This window comes from Aotus nancymaae, unplaced genomic scaffold, assembly GCF_030222135.1.
Source record: "Aotus nancymaae isolate 86718 unplaced genomic scaffold, 86718_ANA_hifiasm-v0.15.2.pri h1tg000006l, whole genome shotgun sequence".
Classification (NCBI taxonomy): domain Eukaryota; kingdom Metazoa; phylum Chordata; class Mammalia; order Primates; family Aotidae; genus Aotus; species Aotus nancymaae.
This window is the reverse complement of record NW_026988417.1, coordinates 45,424,257-45,441,936: the sequence shown is the minus strand read 5'-3', so window position 1 is coordinate 45,441,936 and position 17,680 is coordinate 45,424,257. Positions and strand designations below refer to the sequence as shown.

Genomic DNA, 17,680 nt, shown 5'->3' with positions numbered 1-17,680 from the left:
ATGACTTCCAGCTACTGGTGGCCTTCTGTTCTTACTTTTCTCTACTGGAAAATGAGGTAATGGAGTAAGTTGATCACTGAAATCTTTCTCAGTTTTAAATACTGTAATTCTTTAAGAGTGGGATTATGAAGAGCAAAATATCTTGGTCCTTTAGCTCGTGTGTGGATTAGGCAACAGTGCCCCCTAAAGGTCCTCTATGAGTTCGGGCAGACCAACCTACTGAGTATCCTAGTGTCTGAGGAACTTCCCCTCACAAGCACTTTGGCAACACCTGCCATCAGGACTTTGATCTAACGCATGTATCTACTACCTATTGCCACAATTATATTGCATAACAAAAGACCACGATACTTCTGGTACACACAATAAATATTTAAATGCTCTCTAGTCTATGGATCAACTGTGAATTCTATTGATCTTGATTACACTTCCTTGGGCAGCTCATTTTCTCTTATCAGAACACTCACATATCTAGTGTCAGCTGATTGTTGGGTGTTCTAGGATGGTCTCACTGTGATAACTGGCTATTCTCCAAATGATCTCTCAGCCTCCATCAGGCTAGCCCAGGTTGACCTGTTCTTATGGTGGTGGTGGCAGTGTTTCTAGAAAGAGTGTAAGTAACAACTCTTGAGTTTAAGAATTGGAAATGACAAACTATCATTTCTACCACATACTATTGGACAAAGAAAGTCATTAGGCAGCTTATGGGAAAATAGACTCCAACTTTGGATGAATCAGGAGAGGGTAAGCTCCTGGGCATTAGTATGCAACATGAATATGGAGGGCATGAATATGGAGAGAAACAATGAATTGGTGTCATTTTTGAAGCAAGTCTATTATATAGAACACAAGTCACAAGATTTTAGGACATTTCAGAAGGATACTGGTCTAGAACCAAAGAACTTAAATGTTTTAATAGTTTGTTTTGGTGGACAGTAAAGCTACTTGAAGTCAGTTTGATTCTTTCTACTCTTGCTCTTAAAATTCATTAGACAATACCAGAGCAGTGACTGGGGCTATTTATTCTGTACTATGAAGACAAGCACTTCTTAGTACTCTACAAAATGCTACGTGAATGTTAATATTTTCTGGTCCAGCAAGTGGGAACACGCACTATTCCTGGCTTTGGGTGAATGTCAGCTATTGTTTCTTTTAATTATTTTGGATGGTTCCGTTCAGCCTTGGGTTGTTACCTCACACTCAGAAACCAATCTTTGTTTAGTAAAATACTCAGTGGGGACTGTCTTCAGATCTTTGGAGTTCTCTGTTTAGCATTCTTATCTCTGGTACTTTGTCTTGTGAACTCTGCCACCTTGGTCTCCCAAGATTCTTAACTCCATCTCTTCAGTTCAGGAAGTCTGCCAGTTTTTTCTGGTTTTTCCTTTCCTATACCACAGCATGGCAACTCTCTCAAGTTTGCTTCTTCCCTCTCAGTGCTTACGGTTCTGTGTTGTCTAATGGCCAGTTTCTTCAAACAACAGTTGTTTTGCACGTTTTTCACATTTTAGGGGTCATTTTAGGCAGGAAAGTAGATTCAGTTCACTTCATTTTGGCTGGAAGGGAAAGCCTCCAGTCCTTAGAATTTAGTGTTATGAAACATACAGATTTTTAAAGATCATGGACAACCTAACTGAGTGAAAGAAAAAGACAGTATGCAACTATCAGATATTTGAAAGAATGTATTTCTTTCCTGTTTGTCAAATTTATCATTTTTACTCTTTCTTCTCCTCTTGGGATATTCAGTATTTGGTCATAGTTTGGTTCTTGAATATATTTTACTTTTGTTGTATTTTTTATTGTATCGTGTGTATGTATGTTTCCTTGCCAATGATCATATATGCTCTTTAAATTTTAAGGATCTACCTTGTTCTTTATTATATTATTCACCATGTGTATAACATGTTAGGATCAATGATAATCAATTAATTTTTATCCTTTTCTGTAACAAGAGATTCAAAATCTGAGATGTAATTAGATGACGTTTATAATGTTCTATGTAAAGAAAAAGTGCAGGATAAGAATTGGTTCTTCAGCTTAAAAATTGATGTCAATTTTGATTTCAATGTTTTCCACCCAAATTTAGTGTCTCATGTTACGCTACAGTTTCTCATTAGTTCAACTGCAACCTGCTTAGAAGAATACTCCAAGCTGGCCAGGTACAGTGGCTCACGCTTGTAATACCCAGCATTTTAAGAGGCCGAGACGGGTGGATCACAAGGTCAGGAGATCGAGACCATCCTGGCCAACATGGTGGAACCCCATCTCTAATAAAAATACAAAAATTAGTCAGGCATGGTGGCGAGTGCCTGTAATCCCAGCTACGTGGGAGGCTGAGGCTTGGAAACTGCTTGAACCCAGAAGGTGGAGGTTGCAGTAAGCCGAGATCGCACCACTGCACTCCAGCTTGGGGACAGAGCGAGACTCCATCTCAAGAAAAAAAAAAAAAGGAATACTCCAAGCTGACATGAATGCTTTCTACACCTCTCAGAGTCTACATTGGCTCTGTTTTGTGAGGCTGTTTTTCCTTTTCTATTCAGCAACCTTGAAATCATAATTTATGAGATATGAATTGAACTTTGAACATGCTAGATGAATGTACTAAGAAAGATTATATTTGTAGAATAAACCTTTACGTCTAAAGTGAGATTTCAATTAATTGTATATAATGTATCCACTTTATGTATTAGTATCTGTGAATTGTCCTTTGGGGCTGGCATCTTCCAATCACCCTTTTATAAGTTGCTCTTCTTTCTCTCTCCTCTATTTCTCCATCTTTTCACTCATCATCTGCTTCATGAAATGGTTATGGAAAGTAATTATCATCTAACCACAATATAGCTTAGAATAAATATAGTTAGAGAGGACAAATTACTGCAAAAATATCGTAGTATATTCTAAAGAGTCAGACATGACTATTTGGGGGATCATCTGAGAAATTGCTATCCTTCATTAGTGTGGAAAATCTATAATTAACTATGTATGTAGTTATTTGTTGTGTCTGTCAATATTTTAAGAATTTTAGTGATTTACTGCACAACTTTCTTCAAATATAATCTTGTTTTACAAATAAAATTATTTGATGAAAATCAGTGAATTGTATTTCGATTTTAATCACTCTTTACTGGTTAATAGTTTGAATTCAGGTATTTATGCAACTATTTGTTGATGCTGTTCATAAGTCTAATACAACCTTTTTTTAAAATTAACTTTTTTTGTATTTTCATTATTAATTGAGGTAAAAAATAAAATGTGTCAGGATTGTTAGATTTTATAATAATGTGTATAATTACCTATCCCTTTTATGAAAGTAAATTCAAAGTTTTCGGAAATCAAAGTTTTTGGATTTTTTTTTTTTTTAATTGAAATAAAGTTTCAATCTTGTTGCCCAGGCTGGTGGCATGATCTCGGCTCACTGCAACTGCCGCCTCCCAGCTTCAAGTGATTCTCCTTTCTCAGCTCCCCAAGTAGCTGGGATTACAGGCATGCACCACCATGCTCGGCTAATTTTTGTATTTTTAGTAGAGACAGGGTTTCACCACATTGGCCAGGCTGGTCTCAAACTCCTAACCTCAGGGGATCCTTCCACCTTGGCCTCTTAAAATGCTGGGAGTACAGGCATGAGCCACTGTACCTGGGTGGGGTGGTGGTGGTTGTTGTTGTTGTTGTTGTTGATAGAGTTTTTCTCTTATTGCCCAGGCAGGAGTACATTGGTGCCATCTCTACTCACTGCAACCTCCGTCTTCCAGGTTCAAGCAATTCTCCTGCCTCAGGTTCCCGAGTAGCTGGGATAACAGGCATGCACCACCAAGTCCGGCTAATTTTTGTATTTTTAGTAGAGACAAGGTTTCTCCATGTTGGTCAGGCTGGTCTCGAACTCCTGACCTCAGGCGATCCACCCACCTTGGCCTCCCAAAGTGCTGGGATTATAGGCATGAGCCACTGTGCCCGGCCAGTTTCATTTTTTAAATTAAGGAATGTTATGTAAATATGGACAGTTGTTATTGTTGGTATTCTGTTGTACATGACTAGGAATAGTTCTCCCTGTTTATAAAACAAACAAATAGAAAACTTTGAAATGTATCTGACATGTACAGGATATTATTTGCAATAAAACTGAACAAATAACTTGTACAGCAATGATCGTTAACTTCTAAAATGAAATTAAGTATAATCTCAGCTTGTAGTTCTAATAACTTAGTCCTCTTTCTTTCTGTAATTTAGAGTCCAATTATTTATAAGAATACACCATATTTTGAAATAGATCTTTGGTTCAAAGTTTCAAATGTGTGCACATTATCTTTTAGTTATGTATTTTAAAGCTTTTTAAAATCAAGGTGACTACAGATTATTATAAAGGTTTATTTTATGGAAATGACTAATTTTAAGTATTTCAATCCTTTTAAATTTGTACAAATCTGCATAAAGTTACATAGCTAATATACTTTTTCATATACCTTTTCAGAATACAAATGCCAATTTGAACATGAGAAAAAGAACAAATGCTTTGGTTCACTCCGAATCTGACGTTGGCAACAGAACTGAGGTGGGAAACCATTCGAGGAAATCTTCCACAGTTGTTCAAGAATCTTCTAAAGGCACACCTCGGTCTTACTTAGCTTCCAGTCCAAACCCATTCAGCCGTGCAAATGCAGCTGAAACCATATCTGCGGCAAGAGCACTTCCATCCACTTCTCCTACTTCTAGCCGAACTGGATATATGTTTCGAAAGGCTTCCATTGGATCTGTTTCTACTCGTCATGTGTTTGGATCAAGACTGCAGAGGATTAAGACCACAGTTAATACCATAGGGGCTTCTGGGAAGTTGTCAGCTACTCCTCCTCCATCGGCTCCACCACCTTCTGGATCTGGCACAAGTAAAATAGACAAATATGCCCGTATTCTCTTTCCAGTCACATTTGGGGCATTTAACATGGTTTATTGGGTTGTTTATTTATCGAAGGACACTATGGAGAAATCAGAAAGTCTAATGTAATTTTGTTGCTATAGAAGTTTGCTAAAAGATGACGAAAATGCAGAATGTCTTTTTAAATGTTTTTAAATATAAACAAATATTCTTTATTAAAAGAAAAACTCTATGTAATTTTTCCATTTAAAGATATAAGCCAGTTATTGGAAGCGTTGATTGATCCCTCAGTGAAAAAGTGAACTATGTTTTTTTTCTTTCAGAAAAAACGATTTTAAAATAATTCAGCATTCAATTAGCTAGAGTACACTCCATCCTGGAAAGTTGGGATAAGAGAAATAGAGCTATTAGAGACATGAGGTGCATATTTTTTCATTGATATTTGAAAACAGGCTATGACATTTAAAAAATCTACCCTATGAATATCAACCTGCCACCCTAAATTTCCCAGTGGCAATGCCCTTAACCAGAATTGTTTATTGGATGTCATATGCAGTGACCTTTGGTGATCTTCTTAGGAATTTTAAGAAAAGAAATTTTCCTGTTAAATGAAACATTGGCAAAAAGAAATGGAATAGCATAAACACTGATCAATAGAGTAAAATCTCTGCTGCATCAAGAACTAAGACATAGACCAGAGGAAATACGTTCCCTTTCTTATGTTGGCCAAACAGTACTTAACAGTTGACTTGAAATTTTGTGCTCTGAGCCAAAGTTTAACTCATTGTATGAATTCTTTCTCATGGCAGTTCATTCAGTTATGTATTCATTTACTACATAGTTATTCAGAGCGTACTGTGTTCCAGGAACTATGCTAGAAACTGTCTCTCTAGGAAAGCTCTTGCACCTTTACCTACAATATTACTTAAAAAGTAGAGCAGTCAATGCATGCCAAAGAACCATAAACTAGCAGAGGACATTGCATTCTTTAGTGAAGGGCATTTATTTAGAGTCTGACAACATATTCAAAATATTTTTTCCACCTATACTGATAGTGGATAACAAGTATATTTGTTCACATAGCCACTTTGACATAAGTACATGTTAGTACAGCTTCAGCAATTGGTTTTCAAAATAGATGAGAATGTGGTACAGATTGTTCTGTAAGTGAAAAGCATTGTGTACTTGAAAGTAAAAATCTGGGCACTCTAAGACTTAATAGATTAACAGTCTCAAATTTGATTAGAGTCACAGAGTAGAGTTTGATCAGAATCCCAGAATTATTAGATATAGGAACTCAGCACAGGCTTTTTCAGGTGCTTTCCCCAGCATAGATCTATATATTAGCTAGTGAAATGCTAAATTTTGAAGAGCTTTTGTGTCCATAGTTCTGTAATTCTGGGCAGTTTTCATGTTTGTTTTTTGGGAGTTTTGTTAAGGCTATAGAACTAAGGTGAATGTTTTAAAATTAAAAGAGTGGCAAATGAAAGGAGTAAAGAAAAAAACAGCCATGGGATGGGATGCCACTGACTCTGTTATGCAATTTGTCAGGGTGTTCATGTACTGACTTCTTTCTCATTAGGTAGGCTTAACAACTTAATTGAAAATTTTGCAGCTGTCTATGCAGCTTAATCCAGGTCTGGTTTTTGTCATATTATCTCTAGATTTTCTTCTGTGCTTCTCTCTATCTGCTTTGGATTGGATGAGTGAATGTGTTCTAGGTGTTTTAGGGAACATATTGATAGAAATGGCCACCTTGCAGACAAAACCTCTCTCTCTCTTTTATTTTTTGGAAAGGAAGTGGCAGTAATTAATTGGCATCAATTTTTCATTTACTGCATTACCTTGTAATGATTGTTTTTGAGACCTGAAAATTGTGCAAATGCCAAATATTTATTGTAAGTCATATCTGAGAATTCTTTCTTGATTGTCTCTCTAGGTATTCCATAGAATCAACACATTTTAAGGCTGAAAGATACTGTAGAAATCACCCAGTCCAAATCCCCCATTTTAAAATTTATTCTAGTAAAATTAGGCCCAGTAACATCTGTATATATGTATATATTTAATAAAGAGTACTTGTACAAAAAAGCTTATCATAAATTATTTCATGAATGTGAATAGATTTCTGGCCTTAAGGACAATGCTTGGAAATGTGGCTGGAAACACAATTCATTCACTACATAGTTGTTCAGAGCATACTGTGTTCCAGGAACTATGCTAGAAACGGATAGTTCACTATTCTGATGAAAAGACTGTTTTTGTTTTTTGTTTTTTTTTTTTTGGTGAGGAACACTTACTCTTTGTACTCTTTGCTAATCTATTGGTTTATCTTAAGAAATAATTCATTTGCTTCCTTTAAAAAAATTCTTCTACAAATCTTACAGAGTTTAAAGGGATGAAAAGAAATGATTTTATATTAGTAGACCAGAGAGCCAGGTGAACTCATAATTTTTTGTTTTTTACGTTTACCTATGAAGGATTAAAAATAAATCAGCTGGCCAAAGAACAGGAAAGAACAAAATTAACCAAGGATTCTTAATTGTTAATTTGAAGGACAAATTAACCAGAAATCCTAATCATTATTATAAAAATAAATTATTGCATTTGCGCACAATGTTAATAATAATAATGGTAATAATAATATTATATTGTTTACTTTCCTTAACTGAATTTCATCAAATTAATTCAGTGCTTTTTATTTTGGTCATCATTTCTATCTTCCCAACAACCCAGAGGTACATCAAGTACAAACATTTTTGTAAAGAGCCAGTCACGTTCCAGTATTAGAAAATCTCACAAGAATAATTAGGGGCACCCAAAGTTCTGGTTATCTGTGAATGATAATAATTTTGGCTGAGAATGGTACCTTTATATATCTCTTTTAAAGGTGAAATTCAGAGTAGTTTCATTCAGTACCTAGTATCTGCAGTCTAGGTTGGCCACTAACTGCTACATAATTTCAATTTCCTCCAGGCATGACTAGGTCGAAAAATATATTTACATGATTAATCCACAGTTAAAAATGACTTGCATTTGTGCATATACATAGTACTTTGAATAATGTATATTTTAAATTGGACCTCACAAATCTTGTATTAAAGTAGGTAGAGAGTAGTGTCACCCTTTTTTTGATGAAATGAGTCACAGAGAAGTTAAATGACAAAGATAAAATCACAGGATTGGAATGAACTTTGAAAAGTCATTTTTCAATAATCTCGTCTTAACAGTGACCCCATATCAAACAATGCATAAACAATTTATTTGTGGCTTATTTTACCCATGAACTGGTCAATTCTTCCTGGCCTAGAAAAAAATCTCCACTCTCCACCTTCCTGTTTTCAATGATCTCCTCTTCTAAATTTGTGAATAATCTCCAGTAGAAGGCACCAGGTATGGGGATGGGTCACTTAATTTCAGGTTCTGACTGTCTTGTGGTTTTATACAAGTTACTTAACCTCTCTAGGACAGATCCCTCATTTATAACAGGGAGGAGGTGGATTATGTAATATCTAAGATCTTTTCAATTTTCATATTCTCTGATTCTCATAATAAATACAAGCATACTCTTGTAATAAAAACACTGAATACTTTTCCACCAAAAATAAGTGTTTATGGACAAAAATTTAGTTCTACTGCTAGATTACTTTAAGTTCATGGCTAGCTTCAAACTAAGGTTTCCTTACCCTCAAAAATATATATAACATCTCTCCATTTATATTAAGTGTATTCTTCCCCAGGGAAGATTGTATTCTTTAAATACTGTAGAATATTTGTTAGTTCTCTTTTCTGGGATTTTCTGGGCTTTTATTCACTAAATGGGCTCCTGCCCAGTTTAGGTACTGTGCTGATTTTTAGATATACAAAAATAAAATTAAAAATAACCCCTTTCCTTGCAGGTAGTCAGAGTCTGGCCGAGACGATAGGGTGTAACAAATGCTTCAGTAGAATTGAGCAGTGCCAAAACTAGGGTGATACTCATCTCAGGCACAAATATATATGGGGACACCAAAACTTCAATAGTCAAGATACATAATATCTAAGTCAATATTTTTTAACAATCAAAATTAATGTAAAAATTTATGATGAACAGAATATACAAATTTTAAATAAATTGATAGGTTCAGCAGTAATAATATTTTCTTCTGCCTCAGGCTTCAAAATTACTCCACATAACACTGATCTAGAGATAGATAAAAGATGCCCATAATTTATTAACGTTGTTGATGGAGAGGAACAAGAGTGATAGCAGAGAAGACTTCAAAGACATGATCTTAAGATAAATTCCATAGGATGATTTGGAGTTCTTATAGCCTCCATTCCCACTTCCACAAACAAACAAACAAACAAAAGCATAATTTTATCACTATCTGAGGCAGAAGAGATGAAGATTTGGAAAGTCAAGGGGAACTCTAACTAGAAATTGTTAGTTCAGAGTGTTTGGAGGGAAGGGTGAATGCAGGGAAGTGAGAGTTGTTGATGTTGGAAAGACACAAAGGGCCTGGATTAGGGACAGTTTTGTGTAAATTACTTAAGGAATGGGATTTGATCAGGACTAGTGGCAATTTATTAAAAATCTTGAAGAATAATATGATGAAAACTAACATTCTTATTTTCCTGTTTTAGAGAAATCACCTCATTATTGTGTGAACTATGACTGGAGGGTCACAAATCTAGAGGTAGTGAGTAGTAGAACAATTGAGATCACTTATTTTTCTTTTCTCTCTTAAACTTTGTCTTCTATTCCTTCTTTTTTTAACCACATTGATGTCATTGTCATTTGTAAAAATGATATATGACTATTAAAGATAGACATTGTAGAAATTTAAAAACAATCTCAAAATTCTACCACCCAGAAATTATAAATATTTTATGATATTTGGATACGTTTGTATAGAAGAGTAGATTGCTTGGTTAAAAGACACAGTTTTACAAATGTAGAAGCCAATATAACATACACTGCCGTTAAATAATAAAAAAATTAAATTGACTTTTATCTCAAGGTAAGATAAAAATAGGAGGGTAAAACTGAAGAAATTATTGAAATTTAGATGATGTTTCTTTAAAGAAAGATTTAGAGAGTCGGTGCTTTTTATCCCAGGTTTCAATCTTTATTTCAGGAAAATTTTCTGCAATTATGTCTGAGTAAATTTTTTTTTTAGAAATGTCAATTGTATCAAATCCCTTTTGTCTCCATACAGTGGTCCCCAACTGTTTTGGCAAGAAGAACCAGTGAGTGTGGGGGGATGGTTTTCAGATGAAACTGTCCCATCTCAGATCCTCAGGCATTAGTTGACTCTCATAAGGAGCTGACAACCTCGCATGCACTCCTATGAGAATCTAATGCCGCCACTAATCTGACGGGAGGCAGAGCTCAGGCAGTAATGCTCAATGGACAATATTCACCTCCTGTTGTGCCACTCAATTCCTAACAGGCTATGGATAAGTACTCGTCAGTGATCAAGGAGTTGGGGACCCCTGCTCTATAACTATTTATAGTATTCCTTTGTTTAATATATTTTAAGTTCTGGGTTACATGTGCAGAACATGCATGTACATAGGTATACACATACCATGGTGGTTTGCTGCACTCATCAACCAATCATATATATTAGGTATTTCTCTCAATGCTATCCCTCCCCAAGCCTCCCACCCCCCAACAGGCCCCAGTGTGTGATGTTCCCCTTCCTGTGTCCACATGTTCTCATTCTTCAGCTCCCACTTATGAGTGAGAACATGTGGTGTTTGGTTTTCTGTTCTTGTGTTAGTTTGCTGAGAATGATGGTTTCCAGCTTCATCCATGTCCCTTCGAAAGACATGAACTCATCGTTTTTATGGCTGCATAGTATTCCATGATATATATGTGCCATATTTTCTTTATTCAGTCTATCATTGATGGGCATTTGGGTTAGTTCCAAGTCAAAGGTCTAGAACTAGAACTAGAAATACTATTTCACCCAGCAATCCAATTACTGGGTATATACCCAAAGGATTATAAGTCATTCTACTATTTACATTATTATTTATAATCACTTTGGTATCTATAAAATTTTTGTTAACTTTTGTCAACCATAACCCTAGGAGTTTTTAGTTGTGATTATTCTATTTTGCAACTTCTAATGTATTTTTCAACTTCATAATGGTTTATTTTGTTTTCCATTGCTTTCTTGATCACTGCCATTTCACTTCTCATCTTTCTCTATTTTTACCATTGTTTCATTGAAATATCTTATTTGAGCTTTTCACTTTCTCTATTAATAAGATCATGTCTGTAATATTTTTTAAGACTATAGGGAACTATTTATGTAAACGCTTCCCCCATTTCCTGAAAAAGTTTTTCTCTGGCATGAGCTTCATCTGCTTTTTCATTGAGTTTTTATCTCCTTTGCCTAGTTTTTGGGCTGGTTTCTTTCTATTAATCACTGAGCAGAGCCAGCTATTTACTGAACTATAGTGTGGGAAGTGGTGGGAGGGTGAGTCAGATCGGCCCACAGAAGCTATTTAATTTCAGGTTTCAAGCCCACCTCCCCAAATCTGTTTTATGTGTTTTTTTCTTCTGCCCAGGCAACATATTTTTAAATCTATTTTTGACATTTGAGTGGCCAATGTAGTTCACAGTGTAAAACTCTCTGTTTTACTTGCTCTATGTTATTGCTAGTGATTACTGCTCTTAGTCCCTCCTCCTTCCCCACGTTAAACTTAGTATTCTGTATTATTCAGCAGGCTGGTTCACAACTCTTAAATATAGGCTATCAGAATTTTTATCTTTACCCCTACATTCGACTATTCAAAAGTATATAGTGAAATTATATGAAGACAGATTTTGTTTTTCTCTTGCCTATTTACACTCCATCTTACGGAGGTTTCAAACAATCCATCTTTGTTTGAAACATCTCAGGATAATGATACTTACTTAAATCTACATCCTGCCCAAGATATATGCCAGTCAATTTCCTTTCTCCTATTAGTGCAAACGTCTACCTATTTAAAAGCTATTGACTATAGTTTGTCATGAATTACTTGTTAATTACAGATATGGTTTTTAATCTTTTTTTCTCAATTTTTCATTATGTTATTTTTGGAGGTTCTCATAGGTGGGGAGTTAATTATAAATATTTTTATTTCACCATGTTTAACTGAGTCACCATTTGTTATTTGCACTTCCAATAGACCAGGGATTGACCAGAGTATCTTTTACTGATATAATAACCAGAGCTATGTGTTTTTTACCTTCTGTATATCATATGTCACTGGAATCAAACATTAAAGCTAGATTAAATCTGGATTAAGCCAGCCATATGGCACCTCAGAAAATTGGGAAGGACTAGAAAGCTGATAGAAAGAACTCCTGTATAAAATATAAATTATTGGCCGGGCGCAGTGGCTCACGCCTGTAATCCCAGCACTTTGGGAGGCCGAGGTGGGCGGATCACGAGGTCTGCAGATCGAGAACATTCTGGCGAACATGGTGAAACCCTGTCTCTACTAAAATACAAAAATTAGCCAGGCGTAGTGGTGTGTGCCTGTAGTCCTAGCTACTCGGGAGGCTGAGGCAGGGGAATCGCTTGAACCGGGAGGCAGAGGCTGCAGTGAGCCAAGATCGCAACACTGCACTCCAGCCAGGTGACAGAACAAGACTACATCTCAATCAATTAATCAATCAATTCTTTTTATGTTGTCCTTGTTAGTATTTCTGCAAGCTTCTTTAGCTTCTGTCAGGGAATCCCAGAGTTGACCTGTGAGATTGCTTCCCTTTCATTTTTTAGTTTCTCTTTTCCTTCCTGGGCTTTACATTTCAGTCATGCATTTCTATCCTAATGCTAAATTATTACACTGTTTATAGTTTCTTGTCCTTCAATTCATCAGTAGATTAGTGAAGTATTTATTCCCTATTATATGTATAAACAATTATAAGTTCTTTTTAGATAATGCTACATTTAGATAATGCTACATTTAATGGAAAATTTTTAAATGCCTATAGTGTCTTAATAGCTTTTCTCTACCACTAATTACTTCTGTTAAAAAATAAAAGGAATACCCATGTGTAATATAAAAGAAATTTTGAATAAAATGGTATCCTTTCCTTTTACTAGAAACAAACATCTCCACTTCAAAATGGAAAAATGGAACTATGCAAAAGAAATTTACAATATTCAATAGTATTATTTTATCACCAAACCATTAATTTAGTTGAAAATACTAACCTGGGAAAAAGAATTACACATATATATTTGAAATGTCACCAGACACCTCAAGCTATGACAGAGTTGGTCACATTAAACAAGTAGTAAGGATAAATATGTTCTATATTAACACTAAAATTTAAAATTAATTATAGTCTTCTTTAATTTTCCTACTATATACATTTCATCCAGCTTTCAGTAAAACAAACTTTTCATTACATTTACTTATCCCATGTAAATCTAGTTGCTATAAGGTATAACCTACTTTGGAAATATCTGCCTGTATTACATTGGGATTTTGGTGTATGTGTGTGTGATCAGGGAAAATAAATAAACAGTGTCAGCAAAATATAATATAAAATATGGAGATAATGTGGATTTACGCAATTTGATAGGAATTTTTTCCTTGATTTTTGTAGCTCATATATGAATATCATAATGTGAAATGCAATTAGGATTTTTTCCATGTATTAATACATATATATCATCTCTTTAATACAGTATTTTGCTGAACTCGTTTGTTTTATATTTTCTCAACTATGTCCCATTTTAATTTTTTTTCTACAGTATGCATTAAAAGAGTCCGGCAAATACATGCACAAAACTATGTTGTTGGCAATATAAGATATTACCAATTGCATAATATTATTTCTAAAGGCAAATTAATATGCAAACTAGATTTCCATGGGTATCTACACATATTATTACTTGAAATCCATAAAAAACAGATTCCTTTGGGGAAAGTCAAAGAAGCTCTGACAACAGAAAATGTATAGCATTTCAGTTAACCTTTGGTTGACATATTTTTTCTCAGCCTTTTATATTTGTGAATTGGAGTCTGTATTTTGTCTTTACAGATGTTGCTAATACAGTGCAGCATGTTGGCTTGTCATTTTACTGATTATATATATTGTCTCCTAGTTCAAGTATCCAGTAAATCAGAGCTTTCATTTTCAAGAGGCAGAAAAATTATGGTTGATTGATAAGGTAAGGTTACGTGATTTTTAAGGGAGCTTCATTGTAAATTGAATGAAAATCCATTTTTCATGCGCAGCTATATGTATGTGATAAGACTTTGAATGGCTATAGTATGAAATAGAAGGTTAATTTTTCCACTGATTTACCCTTAATGAAGAAAATCCCCTGATAATTACTTTGATTCTGAAAATGTTGAAAAATCAAGGAGAAATAAAGGTTTTCTTTGATTTTTCAGCTGAAGTGTTGTATAAATAAAGTTCATTCCCTTCTGTCTTCTCCTGAATAATTTTAAAATTGTTTGTTTAGCTGTGCAATTGAAAATACTCCTTATTATAGAAGTTAAAAAATGCATATTTTATCATATTATAAAAACTAAATTTGTTATCATCTGAGCTTTAATATTCTTGCTCAATTAGAATAGTAAATGTGAAGTATGATATTTATAAGAGTTCAAGGTTTTGTAGGAGATACAGGTGTTTGGATTTTATGGGAAAATTATTTCCTCAAGAACATATTTCTCGAGGTTTTAGTAATCACATTTGACTCCCTGAAATTGGCAACTTTATTCTATGTAGGAGTAGTAACATGGTATGTTATAGTGAGGAGCACATAGTCATTACGATTTTGTTTTTGCAAATTTATTTAAAAAAAAGGAACATTATCGAATATTGGTTTACTATTTTAAAGTAATTCATCAGGAAATGATTTTTAAACACTGTCTCTTTAAGTAAATGTCCCTTGCTTTTCAAAGCTTAACTTATTACTCATGGTTACACGATTCCTTTGCTTCTTAAAACAAAATTTATACTAGAGCATAGCATTGTAGAATTATTCAGGTCTCAATTTCTCACTGGAAAATGAGTCTTTAAAATAGTGAGGATTTAAATTTCTATAAAATTTAATCACAGATACTTATATTTTAAGATAAATGTGTTGGAGCTAAACTCTGGAATTGCTAAAATACAAAACATTATATCCCTCTAATGTATTTTTTCTATTTAAATTTAAAACAATAAACATAAATATCTTTGGAATATTTTTTGGTTTTGTGTATTGTTATTTCTGTCTATAAATATCCTTCCTTTAAATTGGTCACAGTATTGTGTCTGACTTGATGGTTCACTTTGGAATCCCTGCTGCTATCATGAATGTTCCTAGTTTTTACTTAACATCTAATTCTCTTCATGACCAATACCACCATCAAGATTGCAATTTTGCCAAGTTTCAATGGTTGGAAAAATTCTTTGTAGGTTATATGGATCAAGAAATGGTATAGGATCTGTAATAGCTGATGTGGCATAATAAAAACTTTTCACCATGTGGTTTTGGTTCACTAATGGTGTCCAAATGTATGTATGTGTGTGTATTTTTTAAAGATTCAACTCAAAGAAGAGAGTGAAAATTAATAAAGTATAGCAATCAATCTATGACTTAATTCTAACTTGGAAGACCAAAGTAAATGTCTGAGAAACTGAATGGGATTAACACCTAATATAAACATGTGAGTTTATGCATTTTAATATTTATCTCAGATTAACAGTCATTTTGATGAAATAAAACACTTTAAATACTATAACTGTCTTTTATAAATTTTTTTTTTTACATCTTGTAATGTACTATGAAACATCCTAAAAGTAATATTCCAAAACACCTCTTTCTTGAAGAAACTTCTTTAGAAGAGAATGTTCCCGAGAGGGAGAATGTTCACCACACACATACATATTTCTATATGAACACAGACTAATAAAACACATACACAGAATTCTTCCCTTGTTCACTTATTGTATGACATATTATTTGGGTTAATTCCCTTCCATATTTATGGTATTTGATCACTTAAATATGACTTTATACTCTAGTAAGAAAAACTATATTTAAAATGTAGTGTTTAAAATATACAGCTCTTTTTGTTTATTGTGTAGTAGCGTGTGTTATATATGTTTGTGTATGTACATAAATTTATGTGTGTGTTTATATAAACACAATATATATACACACATATATGTATATTACCGTATACTCATACACACACACACACATTTCTGAAACTCTCATTGATTGACAGATTCCGTTTCCAATTGAGTTGAATACTATTCAGAAAGTGTTTGCCTTTTATATTCAATGTTGATAATATAGAATCATAGTCAATATAGAAGAAGGTGGGAGTCAAAATTAAAGGAAGAAAATTTTCCACAAACACAAGCATAAATAGAGACATAGGATAAATAAATTATTGGAATACTCAGAGGTGTGATAACTTTTAAAACAGGATTAAATCAATGGTGTACATTATTCCAGTTTCATTTGTTTTAATCTTTGATGAATGATTTCTACATAGCTCATTTTCTGGAGAAGTCTAGTTGTCCAAGGTCAATTTTCTCTCTGATTAATTGGAAGCAGAAGCTCAATGCTGGTATCTTGGTTATGGAAATAAACTCTGGGCTGGTTCAGTAACTGTGTACTTGTTTACGGTGTTTCCTAATCTGCATTATTATCCTTTGTACATTCTGAGAATTAATCTCTTTTACAAGAAAAATTACATGAATTCCTGCTATGTTATTCCAGTATATTTTGCTGATGTCAGATATGCATTCATCAGGTGAATTGTTAAATGCTATCCCTCTCATTTTGTTCTGAAGAATGTGAAATAACGTCATCTATTTAACATTGGTTTGGATTAAGTTCACCTTTGAAAACTCTTCAGGGTAACATTCATTAACTCGGCATTCCAGGAAAATGGATTCATGAATTTGTATCATTAGCATTAAGATAAATGCTAATCAGAGGCATCATCTTTTAAGTAAGACCCATATATCTGCTTGTGTAATAATATTATTGTCAAGATGTCCCATGTACATTTATCCATTGAAAACTGAACAGATTGATATATGTGCATGCTTAACAGAGGGATATACATCAATTGGTGTGTTACTCTGACATACTGATAGCATTTCCATTTTTTCCATGACTTCAGTTTCCTGTATTTTGCCTACTCTTCAGTTGGTATAAATGCAATACAGTGTGGTGTCAAAACTCCTTCCCTCATAGTTTGTAGTGTTTCTAGCAGGGCCACAGAGAGAAGAGAACAAAAATCCTCTTCTCTTCTGCATTTAAAATGGAAAAGATGAGAGCATATTTCTGAGTATTTTCAAGTGCAAAGTTCTCTAACCACTATATCACATAATAAGTAATACTCCTCTATAAATGAGAGCAATCTATTTTTCACTCATAAATAAGACTAGGTCTAATGCTTCTTTTAGCACAACAAGCAAATGCCGGGGGTGGGGGGAAGCTATTGCTGTTTATTTTGGAAAAGACTGCATTGTAAATAGAATTATACCTTCTGGCCACTCTAAGAATAAACCATACATGGAATTGAAAATGTCCTTTAGAGACTGTGCTAACTGAATTATTCAAATATATCTCTCAAAGAGCCGATCTAAAATCCTGGCATTCATCATAAAAGTTGAGCAATTTTTAATTTATTTTCCATTAGACAATTATTCCTTGCATTTCTGCTCAAGTGATGGCCTTATTGCAGGTTTCTTGATCTTGTCTTTCCAGAATCATCCATTCTATAGTCTGATGCCAAGTGTTTCTAAAGTTCATTTCTGTTCATTTCACATTTGCCCTAGTCTGTGTTTGGTTTTTGGGG

At 34.0% G+C, this 17,680-nt stretch overlaps 1 protein-coding gene across 1 annotated transcript in view; it reads left to right on the top strand.

Annotated features, from left to right (window-relative positions):
* Positions 1–15,061, top strand: part of GABRA4 (gamma-aminobutyric acid type A receptor subunit alpha4) — a 76,675-nt gene extending 61,614 nt beyond the window's left edge. The window contains exon 9 of the mRNA XM_012441119.2: positions 4,463–15,061. Coding sequence (XP_012296542.1) covers positions 4,463–4,993 — 531 coding nt within the window. The 3' untranslated portion in view covers positions 4,994–15,061. The remainder of the gene's footprint in view (positions 1–4,462) is intronic.
* Positions 15,062–17,680: the final 2,619 nt, after the last annotated feature.